This window comes from Notamacropus eugenii, chromosome 1 (genome assembly GCF_028372415.1).
Source record: "Notamacropus eugenii isolate mMacEug1 chromosome 1, mMacEug1.pri_v2, whole genome shotgun sequence".
Taxonomy (NCBI): domain Eukaryota; kingdom Metazoa; phylum Chordata; class Mammalia; order Diprotodontia; family Macropodidae; genus Notamacropus; species Notamacropus eugenii.
The window spans coordinates 708,364,159-708,390,460 of NC_092872.1; the positions used below are offsets into that span (position 1 = coordinate 708,364,159).

At 41.1% G+C, this 26,302-nt stretch overlaps 1 protein-coding gene across 5 annotated transcripts in view; it reads left to right on the plus strand.

Annotated features, from left to right (window-relative positions):
* TANGO6 (transport and golgi organization 6 homolog) overlaps positions 1-26,302 on the plus strand; it is a 219,491-nt gene that overhangs the window by 103,103 nt on the left and 90,086 nt on the right. For 4 of the 5 annotated variants that reach the window (XM_072636417.1, XM_072636420.1, XM_072636418.1 and 1 more), the window contains one exon: positions 6,351-6,491. In XM_072636417.1, the coding sequence (XP_072492518.1) occupies positions 6,351-6,491 (141 nt within the window). Of the gene's footprint in view, positions 1-6,350; positions 6,492-12,493; positions 12,573-26,302 lie in introns of all 5 variants that reach the window. The other variant, XR_011972924.1, reaches the window with a different exon arrangement.

Here is a 26,302-nt window from a genome sequence, read left to right on the forward strand (position 1 = left end):
GGGAGCAATTTGAGGTCGACACTCAAGGGGAGGGACAGGATCAAAAGAGAATAGAAGTAATGGGGGACAGGATAGGATGGAGGGAAAGATAGTCAGTCTTATACAACACAACTATTATGGAAGTCATTTGGAAAACTACACAGATTTGGCCTATATTGAATTGCTTGCCTTCCAAAGGGAAGGGGTGGGGAGGGAGGGAGGAAGAGAAGTTGGAACTCAAAGTTTTAGGAACAACTCTCGAGTACTGTTCTTGCCACTAGGAAATAAAAAATACAGGTAAAGGGGTATAGAGCCCTACAGGACAAAAGAGAAGATGGAGACAAGGGCAGAGAGGGATGATAGAAGAGAGAACAGATTGGTGATAGGGGCAATTAGAATGCTTGGTGTTTGGGGGGGGAGGGGACAAAAGGGGAGAAAATTTGGAACCCAAAATTTTGTTAAAATGAATGTCAAATAAATAAATTAAAAAAAAATAATAATAATACCTGCTATGTTCCAGGTACTGTATTAAGCACTTTCTACAACTGTTATCTCATTTGATCCTTGTGAGGTATGTGTGCTAGTATTATTCCCATTTTACAATTGAGGAAACTGAGGCAAAAAGAAATAAGTGACTTATCAAGGTCACACACTAGTATGTGTTTGAGGTTGGATTTGAACTCAGGTACTCCTGAATAGAGCATTTTGCAAATGAGAAATTTAATATACTGCTCTTAATAACTGCAATAGCACTTTTAAATCCCAGAGTAATGCCATTAAGAACTCATATTTGCATAGTACAAAGGGCTTTCCTCCTAATAGTCTTGTCAAGTCTGGATTGGAAATGGGTCATTATCCCATTTTACAGGAGAGAAATTAGAAGTAACTTGCCTAGTGCTGCATAGCCCATAGCCTTTTTTTCTGCTACATCATGTTGAGGTCCCAAGTCTCTCATCTGTGGCTGAGAAGTTTCTATTATTGATTGCTTTAGCAAAGAATTCCATTTTTTCTCTATCACCTCCCTTAGTGAGCCTTGGTGAATTTGGCTGAAAGGATCAGTACATTTTTTTGCCTATGGTATATCTGTGACTGTGAAAACTACCATTTGATTCCCAGATGTAGCTGCGATTTGTACAATCTGACATTATTTGCCACTTTGCCTTTCTGATTCTTGTTTTTCCCATTTTTTTCTGCATAAATATTACTAAAAACTGAATCCTACAATCACTGGGGTGTCTGTAGGGATGCCATATCTTATTTCCACCCACTCAACTCCATTGCCATTTGTCATTTGGCACTCTGCAGCTTTGGGGGATCTTTTCACGATTTCAAATTGTACGTCAAGTAGATGTCTTAATTGCATTCTGTCCAAAATAGGACTCATTAACTTTCCCTAAACCTTCCCTGGCCCCTCCACCATTTTCCCTTTTCCTTTAGAGCACAACACCATCCTCCCATCCCTGAGATTCACAACCTAGGAGTCATCCTGGACTCCCTGTCTCTCACCACCCTTCACCCCATATCCAAGCTGTTGCCAAGGCTTTCTAATTTCACCTTTGCAGCATCTCTCAAATGTGCCCCATTCTCTCCTCTTTACACTATCCTCACCCTGGCACAGACCCTCATCACCTCATTCCTGGACTATTACAGTATGACTATTATAATGGCCTGTGGTGGGGTCTGCCTGCCCCAAGTCTCTACCCACTTCAGTCTTTCAGCCACTAAAGGAATCTTTCTAAAACTCAGGTCCAAACATATTATCCCCATACTTAGTAAACTCCCTGTTGTCTCCAAGATCAAATACACAATCCTCTGCTTGGCATTCAAAGTTCTTCATAACCTAGCCCCCTCCCATCTTATCAGTCTGCTTACACCTTATTCATCACAAATGCTTCCATCCAGTGACACCGGCCCCCTGGCTGTTCCTTGAACAAAACACTCCGTCTCTTAGCTGTGGGCATTTTCTCTGGCAGTCACTCACTCGCTGTCTTCCCTCAAGTCCCACTTAGAATGTCATCTTGTATAGAAAGCCCTTCCTACCTACCCCCTCTTAATTCTAGTGTCCACCCTGTTCATTATTTCCTGCATGTAGTATGTTTAAACACACTCACCCATTAGATCATGAGCAGCTTGAGGGCAAGGATTGGTTTTGCCTCTTTTTGCATCCCCAAAGGTTAGCACGGTTCCTGGCACACGAGGAGGTGCTTACTAAACGTTTATTGACTGATTGACAAGATCTGGAGAGCAGCTGTAGCTTCACTGCTTGTGTGAGTGACTGCTACTGACCTCTGACTTATTTCATGTGTTAGATTTCACTGTCATCCTTTGTTCTTGGGTATCCCCAGCCTAGGATTCAAGTCACAGTCTTGCATAATAGCATCATCAGGGCACTTGCTAGGCTGAAAGAAGAATGTAAAATATTGGGAAATGACCAGTTCAACCCGACCGTGCCAGCATCACTCCAGAGTTCCAGAAGGATATGAAAGAAAACCAATCCCAGTTTGGGGGTTTTAATTCCCCAAGGCAGAGAGAAGTTGACATATTCATCTGGTTTACTGATCCTGCACTTTTTTTGGGTGAGCCTGAAAGTAGCCTAAGGTAGAGTGTTGGGTACAAGCTTTAAGAAGCTGATTCTGGGTTGGTTTTGACAGGTAGACAAACCCAGGGACTATATGAACACAATTACAAAACACTTTTCACACAAATAAAGTCAGATCTAAGTAAGTGGAAAAACATCAGTTGCTCATGGGTAGGCCAAACTAATATAATAAAAATGACAATTCTACCTAAATTAATTTACTTATTCAGTGCCATACCAATCAAACTACCAGATAGCTATTTTCTAGAGCTAGAAAAAATAATATCAAAATTCATCTGGAAGAACAGAAGGTCCAGAATATCAAGGGAACTAATGAAAAGAAATGCTAGGGAAAGTGGCCTAGCCTTACCAGATCTCAAATTGTATTATAAAGCAGTGGTCATCAAAACCACTTAATACTGACTGAGAAACAGAAGGATAGACCAATGGAATAGGTTAGGTACTCAAGACGCAGTAGTTAATGAATATAGCAGTCTACTGTTTCATAAACCCACGGACCCCAGCTTCTGGGATAAGAACTCACTGTTCAAGAAAAATTGCTGGGAAAACTGGATAACAGTGTGGTGGAAACTGGACATAGACCAATGCCTGACATTGCACACAAGAATAACGTCCAAATGGATACATGAACTAGGTATAAAGATTGATACTATAAACAAATTAGGGGAGCAAGGAATAGTATATTTGTCAGATTTATGGAGAATGGAGAAATTTATGACCCAACAAGAGATAGAGAACACTATGAAGTGCAGAATGGATAATTTTGATTACATTAAATTGAAAAGGTTTTGCACAAACCCAATGCAACTAAGATTAGGAGGGAAGCAGAAAACTGGGAAAGAATTTTTGCAACTAGGGTCTGTGATAAAGGCCTCATTTCTAAAATATATAGAGAACTGAGTCAAACGTACAAGAATAAAAGTCATTCCCCAGGTGATAAATGGTCAAAGAATATGAACGGAATTTTCAGAGGAAGAAATTAAAGGTATCTATAATCATGAAAAAATGCTCTAAATCCCTATTGATTAGAGAGATGCAAATCAAAACAACTCTGAGATACCACCTCACACCTATCAGATTGGCTAACATGACAAAACAGGAAGATGATAAATGTTGGAGAAGATGTGGGAGAATTGCAACACTAATTCATTTTTGCTGGAACTGTGAGCTAGCTGATCCAACCATTCTGGAGAGTAATTTGGAACTATGCCCAACGGGCTACAGAAATGTGCATAGCCTTTGACCCAGCAATACTGCTTTTAGGACTGTATCCCCAAGAGATCATAAAAATGGGAAAGGGTCCCACATGTACAAAAATATTTATAGCAGCTCTCTTTGTGGTGGCCAAAAACTGGAAATCAAGGGGATGCCCATCAATTGGGGAATGGCTGAACAAGTAATGGAATGTAATGGAGTACTATTATGCTATGAGAAATGATGAACAGGAAGACTTCAGAGAAGCCTGGAAAAACTTATATGAGCTGATGCTGAGTGAAAGGAGCAGAACCAGAAGAACTTTGTACACAGCAACGATCACAGTGTACAAGGAATTTTTCTGGTAGACTTAGTACTTCATTGAAATGCATGGACTTAAAAAATTTCCAGTGGTCTCTTGAGGCAAAATGCCTTCCACATTCAGAGAGAAAACTATGGAATTGAATCGCAGATAGAAACAGATCATTTTCTTTTGTATTATGTTTTGTTTTGTTTTATGATTTCTCACATTCATTTTAATTCTTCTATGCATCATGCATTTAATAGGAATGTGTGTGTAGAATCTATATAAGATTGTATGCCATCTCAGGGAAGGAGTAGGGAGGGAGGGGGGAATGAGAGGGAGGGAGTGGAAAAAAATCTAAGATATATGGAAGTGATTGTTGAACACTGAAAACAAAATAATTCAGTTTTGTTTTTTTTAAACCTGATTCTCTAGGCCAGTGAGGCCTTCTAGGCAGGAGTTTCTTCTTACCTGGATACAGTGGTCAAAGGAAAAGTACCTGTTGTAGTTTGGGAAACCAGAAGGAATTTTTCCTATTTATTTTTTCAAGGAATTTTATAAATTAAAGAACATTTTCAGCCAGCTTTGGTAGGCATATTAGAAATAGATGAACAAAGTCAGCATTTTTTATTTCTCTCCCAAGGTAAATTATAATGTAACTTGCTCCATGGGAATAGACTGGTAGCTACTTCCAGAGATTACATAATTGTTATGTGTTCTGCTTTCCCTTCTTCTCTTGTGTCAACAGTCAACATTATGGTTCCCTACACACACACACACACACACACACACACACACACACACACACACACACACACACACACACACACATTCGTGTCTCTATCAGCCTTAACCATTCCACACTATCACCTTGAAGCCATTTTGGGTTGTTTGGTTTTTTTTTGTGAGGGTGTGCTATACTGTAATGGAAGTAAGTGCCCAAATATGCTTTGTGTTAAAAAATGTTTTTCCAGTAACTTTTGAAAATCTTTAATAATAAATTTCTCCCAAAAAGTTTTCCTTGTTCCCTAACTGTGGCAGAGAGGGGACACTGGGGTCTTGAAGGCCATGCCATTGGCTTGAGAGATCTGGAAGATGCTAACATGCTAGAAAGGTTTTCAATATGACCCTGGCAACAGATTTTCTCTGTTTTATGAAGACCAGCCTCTTGTGCACAAGGACACTCATCACCAGTTTGCTGGCCATTCGACAGTAAAACTTACTGCATAACCTTTAGTTTCTTCTGGCCCGCTTCTGCGATGAAGGTGGAAGAGGGGCCTACAAGTCACATTGTTTTCAGACTCAGAACATGAATTCAGCTATGGGTCTCTCCTACTAGAGCCTTGGCCAAGGACCCACAAGCACCCGCAGCTCACTTAATGTTTGGCTGAGGAGTGACAGACTCAAGGCCTCTTCTCCACCTTCTCCGCGATCCCGACCCTCTCATAGAAGGAACAGGAATTCTGAAGGTGAAGGGCTCCTAGTAACATCACAGAAATGAAAGAGATTCTTCCCGTTTAGCGGGCAGGGAATTACCTTGTTACAGATATAGTAGTCATTCCTGAGTCAGCCATCTGGATAGTCAGACCACCAGCTTATCAGAGCAAGATCAAGGTTAAAATATGGCTAAAATGAGAAGAAGAAAAAGAACATGTAACTAAAAAATGTCAGCTCAACCTTTTAAAAAACTAGTGATGAAAAAAATAGAGTATGGAAGGCATGAAGGATAACAGCACTGAATTTTAACCGATATGAATAATTTATGATAATGAGGAAATCAGCCCAGCCTAAAGTCTGCCTCAGTCAGCAGATGTTTGACTTGCTTTGGTCTAGTTGTAAATGAGCCATAGAAGTGACAGTGGCCTGACTTCTTGTCCTGAGTGGGCTCTTTTGCCCCAAGGGCAGAACGACAAAAGTGGGGAGAGAAGAGAGAGAGCACAATCAGAGGAGTTTGGGAAGGAGGGTTTGTATCTCCATTTTGGGGGGATGCACCTGGGGGCTGTAGAGTGTTGTAAGGGGTCTGCAGATCCACAGAGCCACCAGACACTGCCATCTGGTCATGTATTTTCTCCTTCACTGGTCACTTAGAATTCAGCTGCCGTTGTGTGGGTGTCCATAATATCTTTTTTATGGAGCCCCATGTTTGAGAAGAATGAGGGCCACTAACATAGACTATATTTCTCTCGGTTCACATCATCATAGGTTTGTGCTGAAACCTCCATTTTCATGATTTTCTCAGTCACAGAAATGAAGCATTCTTGTTTTCCATCCCAGGTGTTGCCCTGCTGGCAGATATCTATCCTGAGGAAATTCTTCCATCCCTGCTGGCACAGTATGGGAATAGTCCTGGAAAGCATCCACCAGAGACCAGAATGAAAGTTGGAGAAGCATTGATGAGGATCGTCCGAGCATTAGGTAAGTGTTGTGGATTTTTCAGTTTGACAAAGAGTGATCTTGCCATCCAGTGGTGCGTGGACAGTCCCTCACTGACTTAGGTTTAACTACAGCCCCTCTGACAGATTCCAGTCATCAGAACTCCCACAACAGAGGTAGACTAGGAGAGTACTGCTTTTTTGAAGCTGTAACAATATGTTTGGAGACCTTGAAAATCAGCCACTTGGTTTGGAGTTAATTGGCAGGAGCTCAGGTCCTGGGTTTGTCACTTGCTAGGCATGTGGCCTTGGGCAGATCATTTACCCATTTTGAATTTTAGTTTTTCTGGGGCTATGTGCAGTGTGGCAGAAACTAGGCATAGACCAATGCCTGACACCATACACAAGAATAAAAGTCTAAGTGGGCACACGATCTAGGTATAAAGATAGATACTATGGACAAATTGGTGGAGCACGGTATAGTATATTTATCAAATTTATGAAGAAGGGAAGAATTTTTGACTAAAGAAGAGATAGAGAGCATTATGAAGTGCAAGATGGATAATTTTGATTACATTAAACTGAAAAGTTTTTGCACAACCAAACCCAATGCAACCAAGACTTGTAGGGATGCAGAAAACTGGGAAAGAACTTTTGCAGCTAGTGTCTGTGATAAAGGCCTTATTTCTAGAATATATAGAGAACTGAGTCAGATGGGCAAAAATAGAAGTCATTCCCCAATTGATAAATGGTCAAAGGATATAAATAGGCAGTTTTCAGAGGAAGAAATTAAAGATGTCTATAGTCATATGAAAAAATGCTCTAAATCACTATTGATTAGAGAGATGCAAATCAAAACAACTCTGAGGTACCACATCACACCTATCAGACTGGCTAGCATTATGAAACAGGAAGATGATAAATGTTGGAGATGATGCAGGAGAGTTGGAACACTAATTCATTGTTGGTGGAGCTGTGAGCTGATCCAACCATTCTGGAGAGCAATTTGGAACTATGCCCAAAGGGCTACAAAAAATGTGCATACCCTTTGACCCAGCAATATCGCTTCTAGGACTGTATCCCCAAGAGATCATAAAAATGGGAAAGGGTCCCACAGGTGCAAAAATATTTATAGCAGCTCTCTTTGTGGTGGCCAAAAACTGGAAATCAAGGGGATGTCCATCAACTGGGGAATGGCTGAATAAATTATGGTACATGAATGTAATGGAATACTATTGTGCTGTAAGAAATGATGAACAAGAAGACTTCAGAGAGGCCTGGAAAGACTTATATGATCTGATGCTGAGGGAAAGGAGCAGAACCAGGAGAACTCTGTGCACAGCAACAACCACAGTGTGCGAGAGTGTTTTCTGGTAGACTTAGTACTTTATTGCAGTGCAAGGACTTAAAAAAATTCCCAATGGTCTTTTAAGGCAAAATGCCCTCCACATCCAGAGAAAGAACTATGGAAGTCAATCGCAGATTATAGCAGATCATTTTTCGTGTGTGTATTACATCTTGGTTTGTTATATGATTTCTCCCATTCATTTTAATTCTTCTACACAGTGTGACTATAGTGAAAATGTATTTAATAGGAATGTATCTGTAGAACCTATATAAAATTGTATACTGTCTTGGGGAGGGAGGGGGGAAGTAGGGGGAAGGGAAGGGAAAAAAATCTAAGTTATGTGGTAGTGATTGTAGAACACTGAAAATAAATAAAATTAATTTTAAAAAAATAAAATAAAATGAGGCCATGCTACTAGCCTTATGGGGTGACTATAAGAATCAGATGAGCTAGTGCATACATGGGCACTGTAGACCATAGGGAGAGGCAGCATGGGATGGGAGAAGAGATGACTAGAAGTCATTCGGGTTAAGTTCCACTTCTGAGACTCACTAGCTGGAGGACCCAGACCACTTAACCTCCCAGTGCCCCAGGCAACTCTCTTAGCCGGTAAGTTACAGCGAAGGTATTGACCTGTGTTGGTGAAGGGAGTTTCTTATGTGGGAGTTCCATATACCACTGAAATCATAGATCCAGTCTCTAACTTATACACTGTAAAGCGCTCTGTACTGATTCTGGTACCTTGAAAACAGACTGCCATTTTCTTTTGGTGGAGTACAAGATATCAACCAAAAAAAAGTGTTAGCTAAAAAGGAGATAGATGAGTTATATGCTTGGTGAGCATGTAATAGATATTAAGAGGGATTACCAATGGACAGCCTACCTTCTCCACTGTTGTCCTCTTAGTGTTAAGAGAAATTGAGAAAGGCCCTGGGCACATTGAATGGATTTCCTTGTTGAACTTATAGACCCATCTGAACTTTGGAATACCTTGAAAATGCTCTGTGAGACTCAAAAGGGACATTGTGACCTTGTAGTCACTGTGGCATTTGTAGAGGGCAACAGAGTGGGCCTCTGCTGGGTAACCCCAGCTGCTCACCTCTCCCTTACGTCGAGGCAAGATCCTTCAGCCCTTCTGGAAAGGAGAAGTCTTCTACAAGTCTCTAGCGGTTGTGATGGCAGTATAGTGTAGTGAGCAGGGGCCAGAGGCCACAGGTTCCCCACCCCTTCTTTAATCATTCACAGGACTGGGATTTTATTGGTTGATATTGGGCACTCTTTGCCAACATACATTTCAGTCCTTCATCAGCTTAGGAGATGGTCTTCAGGAGTTGCCATGACCAAAACATTGCTAACACTTTAACAAGTCTAGTGATGAGCCACTCCAGACCTAGCGGATCATTGAACTGTCCTATACTCAGAGCCTTTCTCCTGTTAGGTCTGTGCCCTCCCTGCTTCCTAAATTCCTATGACTATCAAGGGCAGTCCCTCAGGTTCACAACCAAGGTGTCATCCCCAACTCTTCACTGTCTCTTACCTTCCCTATCCAATCTAGTGCCAAGTCCTATCAATTCTACCTTCACAAAATCTTTCAAATATGCCCCTTTCTCTCCTCCGACACTGCCACCCCCAGTCCAGGCCTCATAACCTCATCCCTGAGCTATTGCAATAGCTAGTTGGGTGGGGATCTGCCAACCTCAAGTCTCTCTCCACTCCAAGCCATCCTCCATTCATCCACCAAAGTGATTTTCCTAAAGCATACATCTGACTGCATCACTGCCTTACTTATTAAGGTCCAAGAACTACCTGTCACCTCCAGGAACAAATATAAAATCCTCTTTGAACTCAAAGCCCTTCACAACCTGGCTCCATCCTACCTTTCTAGTTTTCTTGCACTTTGTGCCTCCCAACATGCTCAGTAATCCTAGACTCAGGCCTCCTGACAGTTCCTCTGTCTCCAGACTCTGGGCATTTTCTCTGGCTGTTTCCCTTCACTGGAATCCTCTCTCTCCTTATCTCTGCCTTCTGACTTTCCTGGTTTCTGTCAAGTTCCAGCTACAATACAACCCTCTACAAGAAGCCTTTTCCAGTCCCTCTTTGTGCTAAGGCCCTCCTTCTATTGATGATCTCCAGTTTATCCTTTATATGTCTTGTTTGTATGAAGCGGTTTTCTTGACGTATCCTCCCTGTTATGCTGTGGGCTTTTAGAGAACAAGGACCTTTTTTTAAGCCTTTCAGGACTGAACAGGGTACCTAGCACATGGTGTGTGTTTGATCAATGCTTGTTGGCCTGCTGACTTACCTTGAATTGACATAACCTTCAAGAACCTAGTCACCATCACAACATTGGAAGAAGGCTATATAGAGGCAGGCTGCCTAATGTAACTAAACCAGTGCATTATTGTGAGTTGTTATCAACCCAGGCACCCTTAAAAGTTGCCACATTATGCACAAAGTAAAGCTTGCTGTCACTCCCTCAGCCATTGAGGAATGACCCTAAGAGGTATTCTTCTGTATTCGTCCAGCCAGCTGCTGGGTGAGGTGTTGAGTATTTTGTCATGTTCTGGGGCTGCATGCCAACTGTACATCTCTTGTATCAGATCAAGTGAGGCATGTCCTTCAGCAGCAAACGTTTTGGCTGAAATATCGACCAGTCCTTCTCTTCCGAGTGCGGCTGTCGGCCTTTCAGTTCTGCCTGAGCCAGCAGACTTGGTGTTTTCTTGTTAGGTGGGGTTCTTCCCTTTACTGTAGTTTCGTCATGTATCCACTCGCATAATACTGGAGACTAAATGAGAAGCAATGATCTCAACACCAATTTTAATAATTGACCTGTGAGCTCTATTAAAATTTGTGAATTTTACTGCTTGCCCAGGAGAAAACTTGGGAAACTCACAAAACCTCCTCTGAACATTTCTCCCAGGTTGACTGCGTTGCAGTCATTAATCCTGTCCTTCAGAAAGCATCTGTTAAACACCCACACACCCATCCCTCTCCTTCACTCTGCCTCTTCCTTCTCCACTTCCACCATCTCTTCCTTCAAGTTTAAAGATCCCTGTGTTTCCAGTTGACCCCTCTGACTGAAGACCACCATTCTTGGACTCAGAGGGCAATTTAATAAGACATTTCAATTCTGGGAGCATTTAAGTACCTACCCTTAAGTGCAGAGCTCTCAGGCCAAGGGGAAGAGAAAAGATGGATTTCTGGGCTCCCTGCCTCCCAGGCCCAGAAATAGCCTGAAGGGAATCTGTGAAGGCAGTGAAATGTAAACCTGCCACTCTTTGAGGAAAGAGCTAAATAAATAAAGAGCTTTGTTTTCCTTATTACTAAATTTGGGTCTTAGACACACCACTTGGGTCTTCGACACTGCTTGGGCAGTCACAAGGTGCCGAATGTCGGGAGTTGTTCTTTAGTAAGTGTGAATCTTGGGCTCCGAATATGACACGTTGGATTGTAGTGTCTGTCTTTGGCTTGTATGTATCATCAGCACTGTCCCAGCTGAGCCAGGTGAAAAATCTCCTCCATTTCTCCTGTGCCCTTAATTAGCCTTCTGCTGCTGGGATGGTTCATGACTAACCAGTTTAAAAGATGCATGCCGACTTATTTCCATTAGGTTGTTGAGGTGGTTCTAAGGGAGGCCTTTAAAACAGATACTGTAATTAGCAACATTTCCAAAATAGTCTTCTGGCATTTCAAAGCAAATTCCATCAATTCTCAAAGTATTAATCTTTCTGGGATCATTCTTCCAAATATCAAACTATAAACACAGCCTGGCTTATGCCAGAGTTTCTAATTCATATTGCCAACTCCAGGTGCATGGATGGAGTGGCTTGTTTAAATCCCTTAAGTGAAGTTAAAGCCTTTTTCTGCAGTGATAACCAGTCTTAGAGCATATTCCCAGCTCAGTGGTGCAGGGGAAATCTCTGTAATCCCTCAGTGTGACTTTTCAGTATCATCCTTACCTGTATGCCCCAGCCTTGCCTTGAACCCCGAATTACTCTTTCTTCCCACCAAGTAAAGAAGGGATGGTGACCAGCTGGTAGGGAGTCAGTGACTGTACACTGCTATCCATCTCCTAACACCGCGGTTACTATCACTAGACAAATTAGCAAGTCAGCAGTTCTTCAGCCCGTCTCTGACACAGTGGAACCCACTTAAAGTACTGTTAGAACGCTGCTGACAGTGTTAGTTGTGGCCCTCTGAAGACTGACCCTGCTCTGTTAGGGTTCTACTGTATGTGGTCAGATTTCCAGAGAGACCATTTGAGCTAAATTTACTGCTGTAATAAGAAGCTGTTTTATAGCCCAGGTACAGTATATTTATGCTTCAAATTAATTCATCAGTGATTTTTTGAGATAGATTATTCTGATGTGTATATGGTTTATTCTTGTTTAAGGACATGTTTAGCTAAAAATCAGTCCCAGTGTAGTATTGAATTACCAGTTATTCTAAATCTTTCTCCATCTGTTCCCCTTATGTAGTCTGAGGCAGATGTTGATCAGTAACAGCTGTTAAGAGGCTTCATGGTTTTGGTTTTGGTTTTTTTTCCTAAGAAAAGAAAATTAAATCCTACCACCAAGCCCCAATTTCCAAAATGGAAGTTTTTAAAAAATTTATTTTCTTTTAAAATGCTTATTGATATATTTTGCTCTTTTGTCATCTACATATTACAGTATATCACACCCTCTTCTCCCTTCCAGAAAACCATCTCATATAACGAATTTTTAAAAGGGAAAAGAAACAGTTCAGAAAAACTGATCAACACATCAACAAAATCAGGTATTACATGTAATATACCATGCCTATAGTCCTTTACAAAGAAGAGAGAAGATGCCCTCTTATATCTCTTCTTTGGGGCCAAACTTGGTTATAATTTCACACTAGTTAGGATGTTGTTTTTTATTTAAAATACTTTAAATTGACAAGCAGTTTTTCTTCTCCTTCCCATCTCCTCTCCTGACTTGGAGGGAAAAAAAAGAAAGAAAACCCCAATCTTCCTACCAAATATGCATAGTCAAGCAGAACAAATTCCCCCATTGATTATGTCTAGAAATGTGTATCTGCTTCTGCATATTTAGCCCATCACCTCTTCTCTCACAGAGTAGGTGACATTCCTCATCACGCCCCCTGGATCACGGTTGGTCATTTTGTTCAGAGATGTTCACGTGACAGCGCTGCCATCAAACGCTCGCTTTATTCCGCGTTAGTTCTTACACGTTTTACCCGTTTTTAGTTTGGTGTTGATGCTCTTTTCATTTACAGTGTTATGGTCATGGTTTGTATTGTTTTCCTTGTTCTCACTTCACCTTGCATCAGTTTATGTAAGTATTTCCACCTTCTCTGTATTCATCATATTCATAATTTCTTACAACACAATAATATTCCATTACATTTGTGTAGTTTGATGGGCCTTTACTTTGTTGCCACTTCTTTGTTTAATTTAATTTAAAATGCTGTTTTAATTATTTTATTTTATGTGGAAGTTTTTTTTTTTTTAACCTTAACTTAGGTTCTCTGCAGTGTCCATCTCTTAGAACATGTAGCCTTTATGTTGTGTACTGTTCTATACTGACCCAATAACAAACAGAAAACTGTATACCTACCAGGTCAAATATATTAGTTAAGGTAGATAGTAGTACACAGAGAGCCCCGCCCAGAATCAGGCAGACCTAGGATCAAGTCTGCCTGTGGCACACATTGGCTGTGTGATGTATCCCTTTTATCTGATACCCATCCATTTTAGTCCCTCTTTCTGGTATTCCTCTGTGAAACCCTGTTTATTATTAACAAATCATCTTTCATATCCCTGAGCTGTCCTGATGGGTAAATGAATAAGCCAAAAATATACGTAGCTGTCCCTACACCAGACCATAGTTCACATCCCATCCAACCATTCGTACCAGCTGTCTTCTCCACTCTACACCTCTCTCCCCTACTTCCTCCCCACCACCATTCCTCTCCCTCTAATAGCTTTCTACTTCTTACTTCAGGGAAGGGACTGTTACATTTGATTTTATCCTCAACCTGACACATAGCAAGCACTTAATAAATGCTTAATAAATTCAATCATTTATTCCTATCAGATCTGAGTCACCCCTGAAATGCATAGTTTTGTTTTGTCTTTGTATTCCAGTGACTTGCACATAATAGGAAAGATAAAGGCTTGTTTGGTTCCATTGATTATGTGACCTTGGGTAAGTTATTTAACTTTTTAGCACCCTAGATGACTCTCTAGAACTGTAAGTTGCGGAATTGTGGCCAAACTTCACAAGTAGTAGAATTTTCCTCACTGGGAAGTTCCTGAAACTAATGAAATCATAGGTCTGAATTCTAGCAAACAGGTCCATATAGTCACCATATCCCAAAATGAACTCATCTCCTGTCTTTCAAGTGAGTAAAATGTTGAATTCTGGGTCCCCTGGAGACACAGTCATTGGTCATTTCACTGATCAGATTCTTGAGTCTTTGAAAGTTGATTTTGTTCTTCACCGTTTTTGTGCTTATATAAGTTGTTCTTGTGGTTCTACTCGTTTTACTCTGCATTAGTTTATGCTACCCAAGATTTTCTGTAGTCATATCTTTTGTCATTCTTAAAAAACAATAATATTCCATTATGTTCTTGTGCCACAGTTTATTCAGCTATTCCCCAATTGATGGACACTCTCTTAGATTCTAGGTCTTTTTTTTTTCTTCTTTTTGCTCTTACCTACATAACAGAATTCTGAAAATTCAGGTAAATCAAACAGAAATCAGTGACTCCATGAAGCAGCAAGAAATATAATTGGAAAATCAAAAGTTTGGAAAATGGGAGAAAGTCTAAGATATCTATCTGATATCAGAAACAACTGACCTAGAAAACAAGTCAAGGAAAGAGAATTTAAGAATCACTATATACTTTGACTTTTTTTTTTTTTAAGAAAATATTAATTGTGTATAGGGGATGAGGCTTCTGAGTAGTCTACTTCTAGAGTCTTTGGCCTCTAACACCTTACAAATGAGTTTTCATTGGCCTCTCTTATTTTCTCATTGAAGCTACCAGGAATCAAGATATTAGTTGACTTAGGAGCTGCATTATCTTTATATCTTCCAGTTCAGGGGTGGGGAACCTGTAGGGAACCCTCTAGGTCCTCAAGTGTGGCCCTTTGACTGAATCCAAACTTCACAGAACAAATTCCCTTAATAAAAGGATTTGTTCTGTAAAACTTGGACTCAGTCCAAAAGCAATACCAAGGATCTAGAAGACCATGTGTGACCTCAAGGCCTCAGGTTCCCCACCCTTGTTCCAATTCCATTGATGATGTGTTAGTATTGAGGAGTTTCCGTTGTTCCAGGAATGTGCCACCTTGTTGGCTCCTTTGGGAGAAGACCCTGCATGTGATGATTAAGTAACTCCAACTAAGCTTCATTGAGTAAAGGGTTATACTGGAAAATGCGACTGGTTAGCACCATGGTGCCTAGAGCGCCACACCTAGTGTCAGAAAGATCCATCTTCCTTAGTTTGAATCTGGCCTTAGAAACTACCTATATGACCCTGGGCAAGTCACTTAACTCTGTTTGCTTCAGTTTCCTCATCTATAAAATGAGCTGAAGAAGGAATTGGCAAACCACTCCAGTATCTTTGACAAGAAAACCCTAAATGGGGTCACAAAGAGTTGAACAAGACTGAAAAAAATACTCAATACATGCCAGATCAATGAAAATAAAAACACAATCCCAGATAAAATTTCTTAAGGAACAGTCACCACAAGAACAACAGTCTAACAACCACATCAGCCAGCAAACATTCAGTCTCTTGACAAAGCAGAGAGACATGACAGCCAAGGGCAAGACAGTTAACAAGCTCATTTGAAAAGACCAAAAGAGGGGCTAAATAAGACTTGGTAAGGAGCGCAGCTCATGGTACAGGGAGAAGCAAGTCAGGAAAATCAGACTGAAGACATTTGAACAAGATCTCTACTTTGTAGGTGAAAGTAGGAGAACGGTATCTAAAAGTGAAATTGAATGTCTCCCATCTTTTCTAATGGAGTCTATTTCCTTTAGCACATCTATGCTGTTAACACCTATGTACTATATGAGGATAGTGCCTAAATTCAGCCAACAAATGTTTATTAAGGGCGCTGTGCCACAGTTAGACTCTGTTAGGCTGTGTCAGAGGCAAACCAGTACTTGCCCTCAAGGAGCTTACTCTTTAATTAGGAGAGGCAACCTTCATAAATATAGGTAATTACAAAACATATACCAAGTACCCTTGGGGTCAGAGGCCCTAGTGCCTGAAGGGGCCAGGAAAGGCCTGCTGCTGGCTGTACCTTAGACCGAATAGAAGGAATAACATGTAATAAGTCTAGCAGGGTAGATTGAAGTCAGCTTGTAAAAAGAGCTTTAAATGCCAGAGAAAGTTCTGTTTGATCCTAGGGGGGAAAGGCCAGATCACACTTGGGAAACTGTTACAAAAGCCTAATTATTCATGCCAGTATTCATCCCGAAATGCTTTTGAGTCATGGAATACCAAGGCTTCAGAAGAATCCAAATTGCAGATGACCCAGTGGGCACTGGGAAGGTTCATGGTGGGTGTAGCATGCTACCTCTGACATAAATTCCACCAGCTTCCAGCTGCCTCTAGAATCAACCATAAACCTGACTGTTTAGCTTTTAAAGCCCTTCAGATCCCTTGTCCCAACTTGTCTTTCCAGCCTTTTTGGCCATGACTCCTGTTCTCTATGATCCAGCAAAACTGGCTTCTCTCGGGTCCTCACATTCAGCTCTCAGTTCCCATCTCTAGGCCTTTGTCCTCGATGTGCCCCACACCTGAGGCACCTCCCTCTCATAAAATCACTTCTTTCAAAATGGAGCTCAAGCACTTCTAGCTAGTACCTTCCCTCCCCAAATACCTTGAATTTAGTTACTTTGCATTTATTCTGTATATTTATAGATGTCCTTATTGGCTCCTCCATTAGAAGATAAAAGCTCTTTGCAAATAAAGATTGTTCATTGTAGTGCCTGGTACAGAGTAGATGATTAATACCTGCTTTTTGACTTGACTTGCTAATTGAATGAAGATTATAGGGTCATAGATTTCAAAATGGAAAGGACCTTAGGGATCATCTATTCTAACTGCATCATTTTACAGCCATTTGCCCAGGGTCCCAGAGGTCACAAGTGGCAGATCTAGAGTGTGAGCTTTAAATCTAGCTCCTCTTCAGCGACACCGTCCTAACAAAGTATAAACAAAGACTCAAGTTTCAGGTTTTCTGCCCCCTCCTGCCCCATCTCTCCCTCTGACCTTCTCTCTTTTCCCCACTCTTCCCTTCTCTCTCACACACTCTCTTCCATTTACTCTGTCTCCTCTCTCTCTCATAGGAATCTAGTGTTATGTTTCTTGCTCTACAGAAAAAGAACATGCCAACTAAAATAACTTTTGTCTGTGTATGACCCTCATTTGATTTTTTTTCTCTGTGGGTCAGTAGCCTGCAAAGTAAGAAATTCTAGTTTGAATTAAGTGCTTCCAGCCAGGCCTTATCTACAAGCTTCATTGTCTTCTAGATCCAGTAATTTAATTGGTTAGTTAGTGCTAATGAAGCTCGGGCTGGAGTTTAATCACCAGGCTAGGTACGTTTCACAGAGAAAAACTGATTAGATGGCTAAGGAGGTTATAGTTGGAACCCTGGCCAGCATTCCCAGAAATTCTTAACAGTTGTAACTCTGCTACTAAAGTGTCCTCGGTCACATTTGAACTCGAGTCTTCCTGTCTCCAGGCCTAGAGCACCGAGCCGCCTAGCAACCCCACATATGTGTACTAAGTTTTGGTTTTCTTGCCTTTTCAATGCATGGAGGAGGGGAAGGAAGAGGAAGTAAATTTAAAACTGAAAATAAAATTTTAAAAAATAGTCCAGCAGAAGCATCTGGATATATAAAGAATGGAATATTTTTATTACTTTTGAGTCATAGATTAAACTTCATTTGAAACAAGCTCAGACAAGCTCTAGGTTACTTTGGAGCAGAGACTTGTAAGCCAGGAAAGGTAAGTCCTGTTCATGGCTCTGTTCTTCTAAAGGAGGAAAAATAGAAAACATGGTGTTGTGTACTTAGTAAGCATGTAATAGATGTTTGTGGAATTGGAAATGAGTATTTTAAATGCAGAGGGAAGGGGACCTGACATTCTTCTTGTGGGGTATGCCACCAGGGCTGTTAAGAACAGTGACCAAGAAATAACTAATGTACAAATGACAGGGTGGCAGGCCACTTCTGCCAGGGACAAGGTCACACTTAGCTCAGGGGGACCAGGATATGTCCTAGTCAGCACTCATTGGAGGTTGGGGGGAGACGTAGAGCTTTCCCCCTGGAGAGTGCCTCCCCTGGAACCAGCCAGCCCACCTTCCTTCCCTGCTGTGCCCACCCGCAGCCTGAGTCCCACAGTGTTCAAGCCAAGGTGACTCTCCAGCTGCTCACTGAGGCACCTCAGCAGGCACAGCAAGGGGATCAGAGTGGGAAGGGTCCAGGAAATAGCTGCAGAGACTAACAATGGATCAGGCAGTTCCTTCTCCATGGGAAAATATTATTTATTTGTAAAATTGGGGTAATGAGCACTTACTCATGTCTGTGTATTAAACTCCCTACTTCTCCTAGGCTTACATAAACATAAACATTACTGGCTATAATTTTTTTTTGGAGGCAGTAGGGGTTAAGCGGCTTGTCCAGGGTCACATAGCTAGTAATTATCTGAGACTGGATTTGAACTCAGGTCCTCTTAACTCCAGGACTGGTGTTCTATCCACTGAGCCACCTAGCTACCCCATTGGCTATACTACTAATTAACAGAATATCAAACATAAAATATCTAATCTGTTGCCAAATTTTGTCACATCTCCCTTCAGAGTGTCTCTTGTATTGTCCCTTTTTTTTTTTTTCCACTGGCCTAGGTGATGTCCTCCTCACCTCCTGCAGAGTCCTCACCTGGACTATTGCTGTAGCTTCTCTCAGGTCCCCCTAACCAGAGTCTGTCCCAGCTCCCCTCCATCATTCACCGGCACACTCTGGCCTCACCATTCTTTTCCGCTCAGTGAGCTCCAGTGCTTCCTCAAGAATTCCAGTATGCAACAGAGATTCTGCTGGCATTTCTAGCCCTTTAGAGCTTGGCCTGGTCTCCCCCTTGGCTTCCACACTGTGTCCCAGCAGTGCTGGCCTGCTTGCAGTGTCCATCTCTGTGGCTTTGCATCAGCTGTCCCCAACGATGGAATGCTGGCTTCCTTCCCTCGATCTCTCAGTTTCTCTGACTTCCTTCATGATTCAGCTCAAATCCCATCTTCTCTAGGAAGCCTCACTCCTGTCAATTCTCCTAGTAGCGCTGCTCATGCCTTCCCTTCTCACATTGCCTTCTGTCTGCTTAGTATGGCTTTTGTATGTGCCTAGCTACCTGTTAGATGCCCACCTTGTGCCAGGTTGACAGGTAGATAGAAAAGTGGACAGAGCATGCATGAAGCACTCAGGATACAAATATAGTTCCTTGTCTCAAGGAACTCCTTCCCAAAGGGGGAAGAGAATGCATGAAGAGAAACATGGAAAGTGGGAATGGGGTGGATGGGGTGCACACATCTGGCAGCATGGTGTTTAATGGTCTGGGAAGTATTGGGGAGCCCTGGCAAGATCAGGCAGAAACTGACCCATCAGGAGCAGAGGCCAGGCCAGCAGCAGGAGAAAGTGGAGGTGGTGGGCCAAGTCGAGATGCCCCACCAGTTCCTTGAGGTTAAAGTGTGTTTTTGCCTTTCTTGAACCCCCAGTGCCTGGCACATAAGAAGTGCTTAATTAATTGTTGTTGACTAACAGACAGAAGTAATTCTTTACAGTGTATCAGCTGTAAGAAAGATCATCTTTAACCATCACCATGTGATTTCTCCTTTCTAGAAGCCCAGTCCCATCATTTAAATCTCCAAGGATATTATTTAAAATCTCTTAAGAATTTTCCTCAATTATGTCCTCAAGACATAAGGGTTGCATTCCATTCTTAGTAAATTCCTGTAGTCCTTTTTTCTGTCTTCTCTTCAGCTGTCACAAGTAACTATCTCCACAATGACATTTCAACTCTGTCTCCTCTTCATAGACTGCTCAAAGTATTACAGTTTATACTGTCACTGTCTGGTTTCTGGGGGAGAAGCTGTTGAAGCTGGTATTACGAAATTTAAGAATGATGGGGTAAGAGGGTATAATAGAAATATCTCTTTGCAGAGGGGAACTGATTTTTCTTTCTTATTCAACAAATAGAATTACTGGGGAACAAGCTAGATGTGCCTGACTGCTTAAAAATAAAAAATTCCTATGTGACACCAAAACTTAAAAAAAAAAATCAGATTGGGAAAAACATTGACATCAAATGTGCCAGGTAGAAGAACAAGTATCTTAACTATAAGTCATTAGCCATTAAAAATTCCCAAAGTAACTTCTAGTCCAAAGGAGTGAAATAAAAAAATATACATGGAAAATAGTCAGGAAAAGAGGAGCAGATTGAACTGGGCCACATAAACTGGGATGCCTTTGGCCTGGATTTACAGATACATCTGCAGTGCCCCACTCACTCCAAGGCACACTGCAATTTCCACCTTGGGGGAGATTGGGAAGTCACTTGGCTGTTTTATGTTCAAGAAGAGTATTGAGCTATAATTATATCCATGTGTTCCTTATCAGACTCTTCCCCCTGGTTCTAGTGGGTGGAAAGAGGCCCTGCCCTAGTCTGACAGGTTAACTGTTAACTTGCTCTCATCGTATAGTTCTCCCACCACTAAATATGTATTGCACACACACACACACACACACACACACACACACACACACACACTCTAGAAACACCAAGCTTATGTACTTATCAAAGCAAGCAGTAAAACAGAACTTGGAAGGCACAGAGATTAATTTAGGCAATAAGATAGCACTCACATGAAAGGACCTAGAAGTGAAATGAAATCTCAGCTCAGCTAAGGGGAGGATGATCCCCCCAGAAGTCCACTCTTAGAAGTCTCTGAGGATGCATGTACTGGGAGCTGAAAGACATATTGGGGCTCCAGCTTCCCCCTCATCCCCAAGCCTGTCCATGCCTCTCTGTGTCTGTCCACTCTGAAGCCCCTCTGACAGTCAGGATGTGTGTGTCCCTGTTCACATACGGTGTCACAAAGCTGCCCTGCAAGGGAGCACCCAAACACTCCGAGGCAGGGTTAGTGCTACAGAAGAGATGTATTGTTTTTTAAAATCCCTTGAATCAGTGGTCAACTTGTCTACAAAAAAAGATGCAGGTCAGACAACTGAAATATTGCCTCATAACCATAAAATGACAAAAATAAGTAGAAATCATAAAACTCAATGTTTGTGGGTCTTTGGAGAAGTAGGTATACTAATTTATTAATGGGAAAATTTAAAATTTTTATTATATTTATTAAGGAATCTGTTCTAACTGTGCCCACTTGGTATCTTCTACATGAGCACTCCAGGTTTAGCCTTTGTTTATCAGTGCATCCAAGGCTACCGTTGGCCCAGCCCAAATGGGAAAAGTACATCAGGCCTTTTGCATACTTGGAAAAGATCTATTAACAATGCAGTTGTCAAGTTATCTGACTTCTGCATTATATGTCAGTAGGAAACTCACTAGAAGATACTGTGATATTGTAGCTTTGATGGGACAGAAAAGTAGCCTAAAACTAACTTCTTCTTTGCTTGGGGCATTGAGTTTATTCTGCTTATCTCTCGCTAAAACCACTCTCCTAAACTTTAGGAGTCTGTGTATCACAGTCGCCTCACACTCAACATCTGGGTCCAAAATGGAACTGCTAATATTCTACCACTGACTTCTCTCTGTAGCAGTTTCTAGAGCAGATGGTCAGCAAGTCATGGCCTGAAGATGGCAGCTAAGAATGTTTTTTACATTTTTAAGTATTTATCTTATTGTATGTATTCTAAAAATGTGAAGACCATTCTTAGGTCATGGCCAAAAGCAGGTAATAGGTAGGATTTCACCTGCCCCTCCTCCTCTGCCAAACCATCATGCGAAGGTCCAAGTCTAGTCTCCAGAGCTCAACTGCTACATCCCCTTGGGTCTTGGAGTTAACCCTGAGGGACGGTTGTCATTTCTAGTGCTATAGCTCATAAGCCCACACTGGTATCTTTTATATCAATGAGTTAGCGTGACTTTTAAAAAGGGATATTTATTAAGAAGGTATAAAGAGCAGTTGGTGCAAAATACCCTCTCAGAAGCCTGTGACCTTTCCCACTAGTGTATGGAGAGGCTGAGGGAAAGTGAGTTTAAACATGAAGAAGGTGTGTGGCAAAGGAGTGACAGTTCCTAAAAGTCCTTGTGTTTGTGGGCTGGGGAGGAGAAGGAGGAATTTAACTTCCATCAACTTCACTTCCCTCATCTATAAAATGGAATTAATATATTGTCTGCCCACCTTGTGTGGATGTGGCAGTGATTAAATGAGATTGAGATAATATGTGTAAAGTGCTTTGTGAGGTACTTTGTGAGGCAGCTGGGTGGTGGGCCTGGAGTCAGGAAGATCTGAATTCAAAGCTGGCTGAGACATTTACTAGCTTTACGACACTGGGTAAGTCACTTAACCTGCCTGCCTCAGTTTCTTCAACTGTAAAAAGAGGATAATAAGAGCACCATCCTCCCTGGTTTGTCAGGCTCAGATGAGCTGAAATGTCTAAAGCATGTGCCTAGCACATAGTAGGTGCTATATAAATGCGTATTTCCCCTCTCCCCCCCCCCCCCGACCAGAAAATGCTATTTAAATATCAGTTGTGATAAAGATTATTTTTTATGATGCCACCATTCTGCCATTCACTGCTATTGGAAATCTTGGTATTATCCTTGACCCACCCCTCCCCCAAATCCATTTCATTCTTTTTCCCTCCAACTTCAGCCCATTTTAAGAAAACACAGTTAATTTGTTTATTTTTTTGATCCAAACCTGTGACTTTAATTTCAAATATGGAAATTCCTTCTCTCTACTGTATATAAGCAAAGAATAGCCTTAGGGTGTTAACCCGGGACTCTTAGGGGAAAGGGGTGGGGTGGGGGTAGGGAGGGTCCTCCAGCCTGAGTGGGTCCCAGGCAAGATTTGAATCCAGGTCTTAGCCAGTTGAGGCTGGTTTGTGATCTAGGACTCCATTCTGCCTCTTTCTGTTTTGATTAAAACCAGGCCTTTAGAAGACAGAGTGTTCATCAGCTTTCCTAAAGGAGGTTGGCTGGAGCAAGCAGAGGTTATGGCAAGAACGTCATTAGACTTTTGCATGGGAAAATCGTTTTTTTTTTTTAAACCTATTTTTTTAATGCTAAAAAGACACAACCAGTATTGAAGAGTAACTATTACGTAAGCATTCACTGCTGGCTTCTCAATGAAGGCACTTTAGAAATTACTTTCTCCTGTTTCATAACCATCCATGTGTTGATTTTTTTTTAAGCTGAAGCCTTTTTTTTTTCCTTTTAAAGGCAGAAATCTTACCTTTTATAATTGGATCCCCTTAAATAGATCTAAGATAGTCTAGCTCTTTTTCAGCAGTCACCAGCTGCAGAAATCATTGGCTCTTGGATGCAAGATGGAACTGGCAGAGGGCCCTTTCTTTAAAGATAATAACATAATGACACTTTAATGTGTCAACGTTTTTTATTCTGTTGTCTTCTTTTAAGCAGCTCCTTCCTCCCCAGCCTTAGTGCCTCTGCTCCCCCTACCCCACATGCCTTCAATTCAGAGGGAAATTAAAGCATTCAGAAGCAAGTTGTGGGAATCACGGGATTTCTCTTTTTTTTTTTTTTGCAAGTTTTCAAGTGATCTTCTGTACTTTGTGGCAATATTAGCTATATAATTATAATCAAAGTACATTATATATTTTAGAAGACTATGTGATTTACACTTCCTGAATAGGAATAAAACAGGAGTCCTTAATGCTTGGAATTCTTCTGTTATTTAAATTTGAAGTTTATTCTCAAGTCATAGACTTAATGATTTGTGTTTGTCAATATTAAGGCTATATTTCCTTGTCTGCTAAACTCTAGGACCTGCTTTAACTAGTTGGAACATTTAAGTAGCAAATTAAATTAATTAAATGAGTGGAATGGCTTTAACACTTTAATCATTATAAAATTGAAAAGAATAGCTCCCTCATTTAAATTATCTTTTTTTCTTTAATCTTTTTAAATAACTTTGCCATAAACCTGGAACATCTCCATCCTTGTGATCATTGCTTCTAGGCCCCATAGTGTTAGCTCTAGCATCCTTGAAAATCCTACCTTTTTCTGGCTAAATCTGATACCTTATTAGTGGTATTCTTGGGATGAATCCATCATAAGGAGAATTTAAGGAAATTTGAGGAAATAGAGGTTAATGAGGAGAAAAAATGCAGTTCAGCAACACATCAGCTACATTTGACAGTATTTGTAATGTCCTGTACCCTCTTGCCTCTTCAGTAAAAGATCAGTCCTTCTCTAGGGGCTAGGATCATTATAATTACGTAGCATTCTGTTTGGTTTGTTTTTTTTTCATTCTGTTTACATTGTTGTGTCCCTGAAGTTTCATCAGCAGAGGTTTAGGAATGTCAATTTGTTAGATAAATTTGGTTCCATAAAATTAAAGTCTTTGTTCTACCAAATTCAGTCTGACCAGGATAAAAAGGGAAGCAATTGGTTGAGGAAAAGTCTGCATCAAATATCTCTGATAAATGTCTGATAACTAATACAAATATATAAGAAGAGCCATTCCTCAGTGAATCGCCAAACATGAACAAAGAGTTCTCTAAAGGAATGTCATTTTGGCAGTTGTGTGAAGGATGGATTGAAAATGGGAGAGACAGAAGCAGTGAGACAGGTTAAGAGGTTATTATGTTGATGGAGGTAAGAAGGAATGAAGGCCACGAGTTAGAGATAAAGGATGAATATAAGAGAGATTGTTAAGGAAGAATCCACCAACTTGGCAAATAATTGGATATAGGAAGGGATGAATAAGAGTCATGGATGACTCCAAGATTACCAACCTGGGGGAATGGAAGGACGGTGCTACTCACAACAGATATAGGGAAGTATAGAGAAGGGGAGATGGGAAGACATTTGTGAAATTAGTCTGATGTATTGAGTTGAGAGGCTAGTTGGACATTTAAGTGGAGCTATCCAATGGGCAGCTGACTATGCAGGAAAAAAGATAAGGACTGGTTATGTAAATTTGGTAATCATCTTTGTAGTACCTATGGAAGCCATGTTTCTGTGACAGAAGATGGAAGACAGTAAGATAAAGATATCTGGGATGAAGGGGAGTTTGATAGCACCTCATAGCTGGAGGCAGAAGCTCCAAAGGGGACAATGAAATAGGAGGATATGGACTGTGGAGACAAACAGAGCTCAGATGGGTAAAAATAAGGAATGGTGTGGGCTACCATAGGGCAAGGAGATGATGCAGAGTCACAGAGAGGACTTTAATAGGATCATAGATTTAGAGTTGGAAGTCATTAGAGGTCATTCCATCCATAGATAAGTAAACTGAGGTCCAGAGACACTGACTTACACACAGCTAATCAATTTGCCTCTTATAGGATGAAGGAAGAGCCAGTTGGTTAGAGCCACCACTCACTCACTAGGCTCCTTAGATTTCACCAGCCTGCCAGAGGGATCCACATCACACAGAAGATGAAGAACCCTGCTCTAGTAACCGTTTCATTCATAGGTTTAGGTTCTCTTTTGGATCTGCTCAGGAATTCTGACAAATGTGAATCCATTCATCACAGGTCCTCTACTTCTTCCTGCTCTCTCAAAATTTGTATTCTCTTAGTACCTTGCTTGTAGCTAGTTATGAAGACAAAATTATCTCATAAAATATAGAAATTTGTTCAGTCATGTCTGACTGATACTGGAATGGTTTGTCGTTTCCTTCTCCAGCCCATTTTACAGATGAGGAAACTGAGGAAGCAGGATTAAATGACTTGCCCAGGGTCACACAGTTAGTAAGTGTCTGAGGCCACATTTGAACTAAGATCTTCCTAACTCCAGGCCTAGTGCTCTATCTACTGCACCACCCAGCTGTCCCTAAATTTATATGTGCTTTATCTATTTATGAAATAATTTATACCAAAATATGAATGATCAATAGCTTACTATTTTAAAATCTACCTTTCAGGAAGCTTCAGTACTTAGCAGATTGAGATCTTATAGATGGGAACTTATTCCGAGGTACTCTGTCCCACGTAGTCCATACTTACTTGTCCAGTGGGATTCTTGTTCATTCATTCTTTCTCTTCAGCCTTCTATAGAGGATCTGTCAGTCAGTAATAGTCAATAAACATTTATTAAGCTCCTGCTGTGTGCTAAGCACTGGGAACACAAAAAATGAAAACCAGTCCATGCATTCAAATGAGAGAAAACAAAACCACGAAAGGGGGGTTGAATAGAAGGGGAGGGGGCACTGCATACTAGGGAAGTCACCCACATGAGGCAGGCATGATAGTGAAGTTTGTCAGAGAAGTCCCAAAGTGGTGAACTTAGTTGTCTC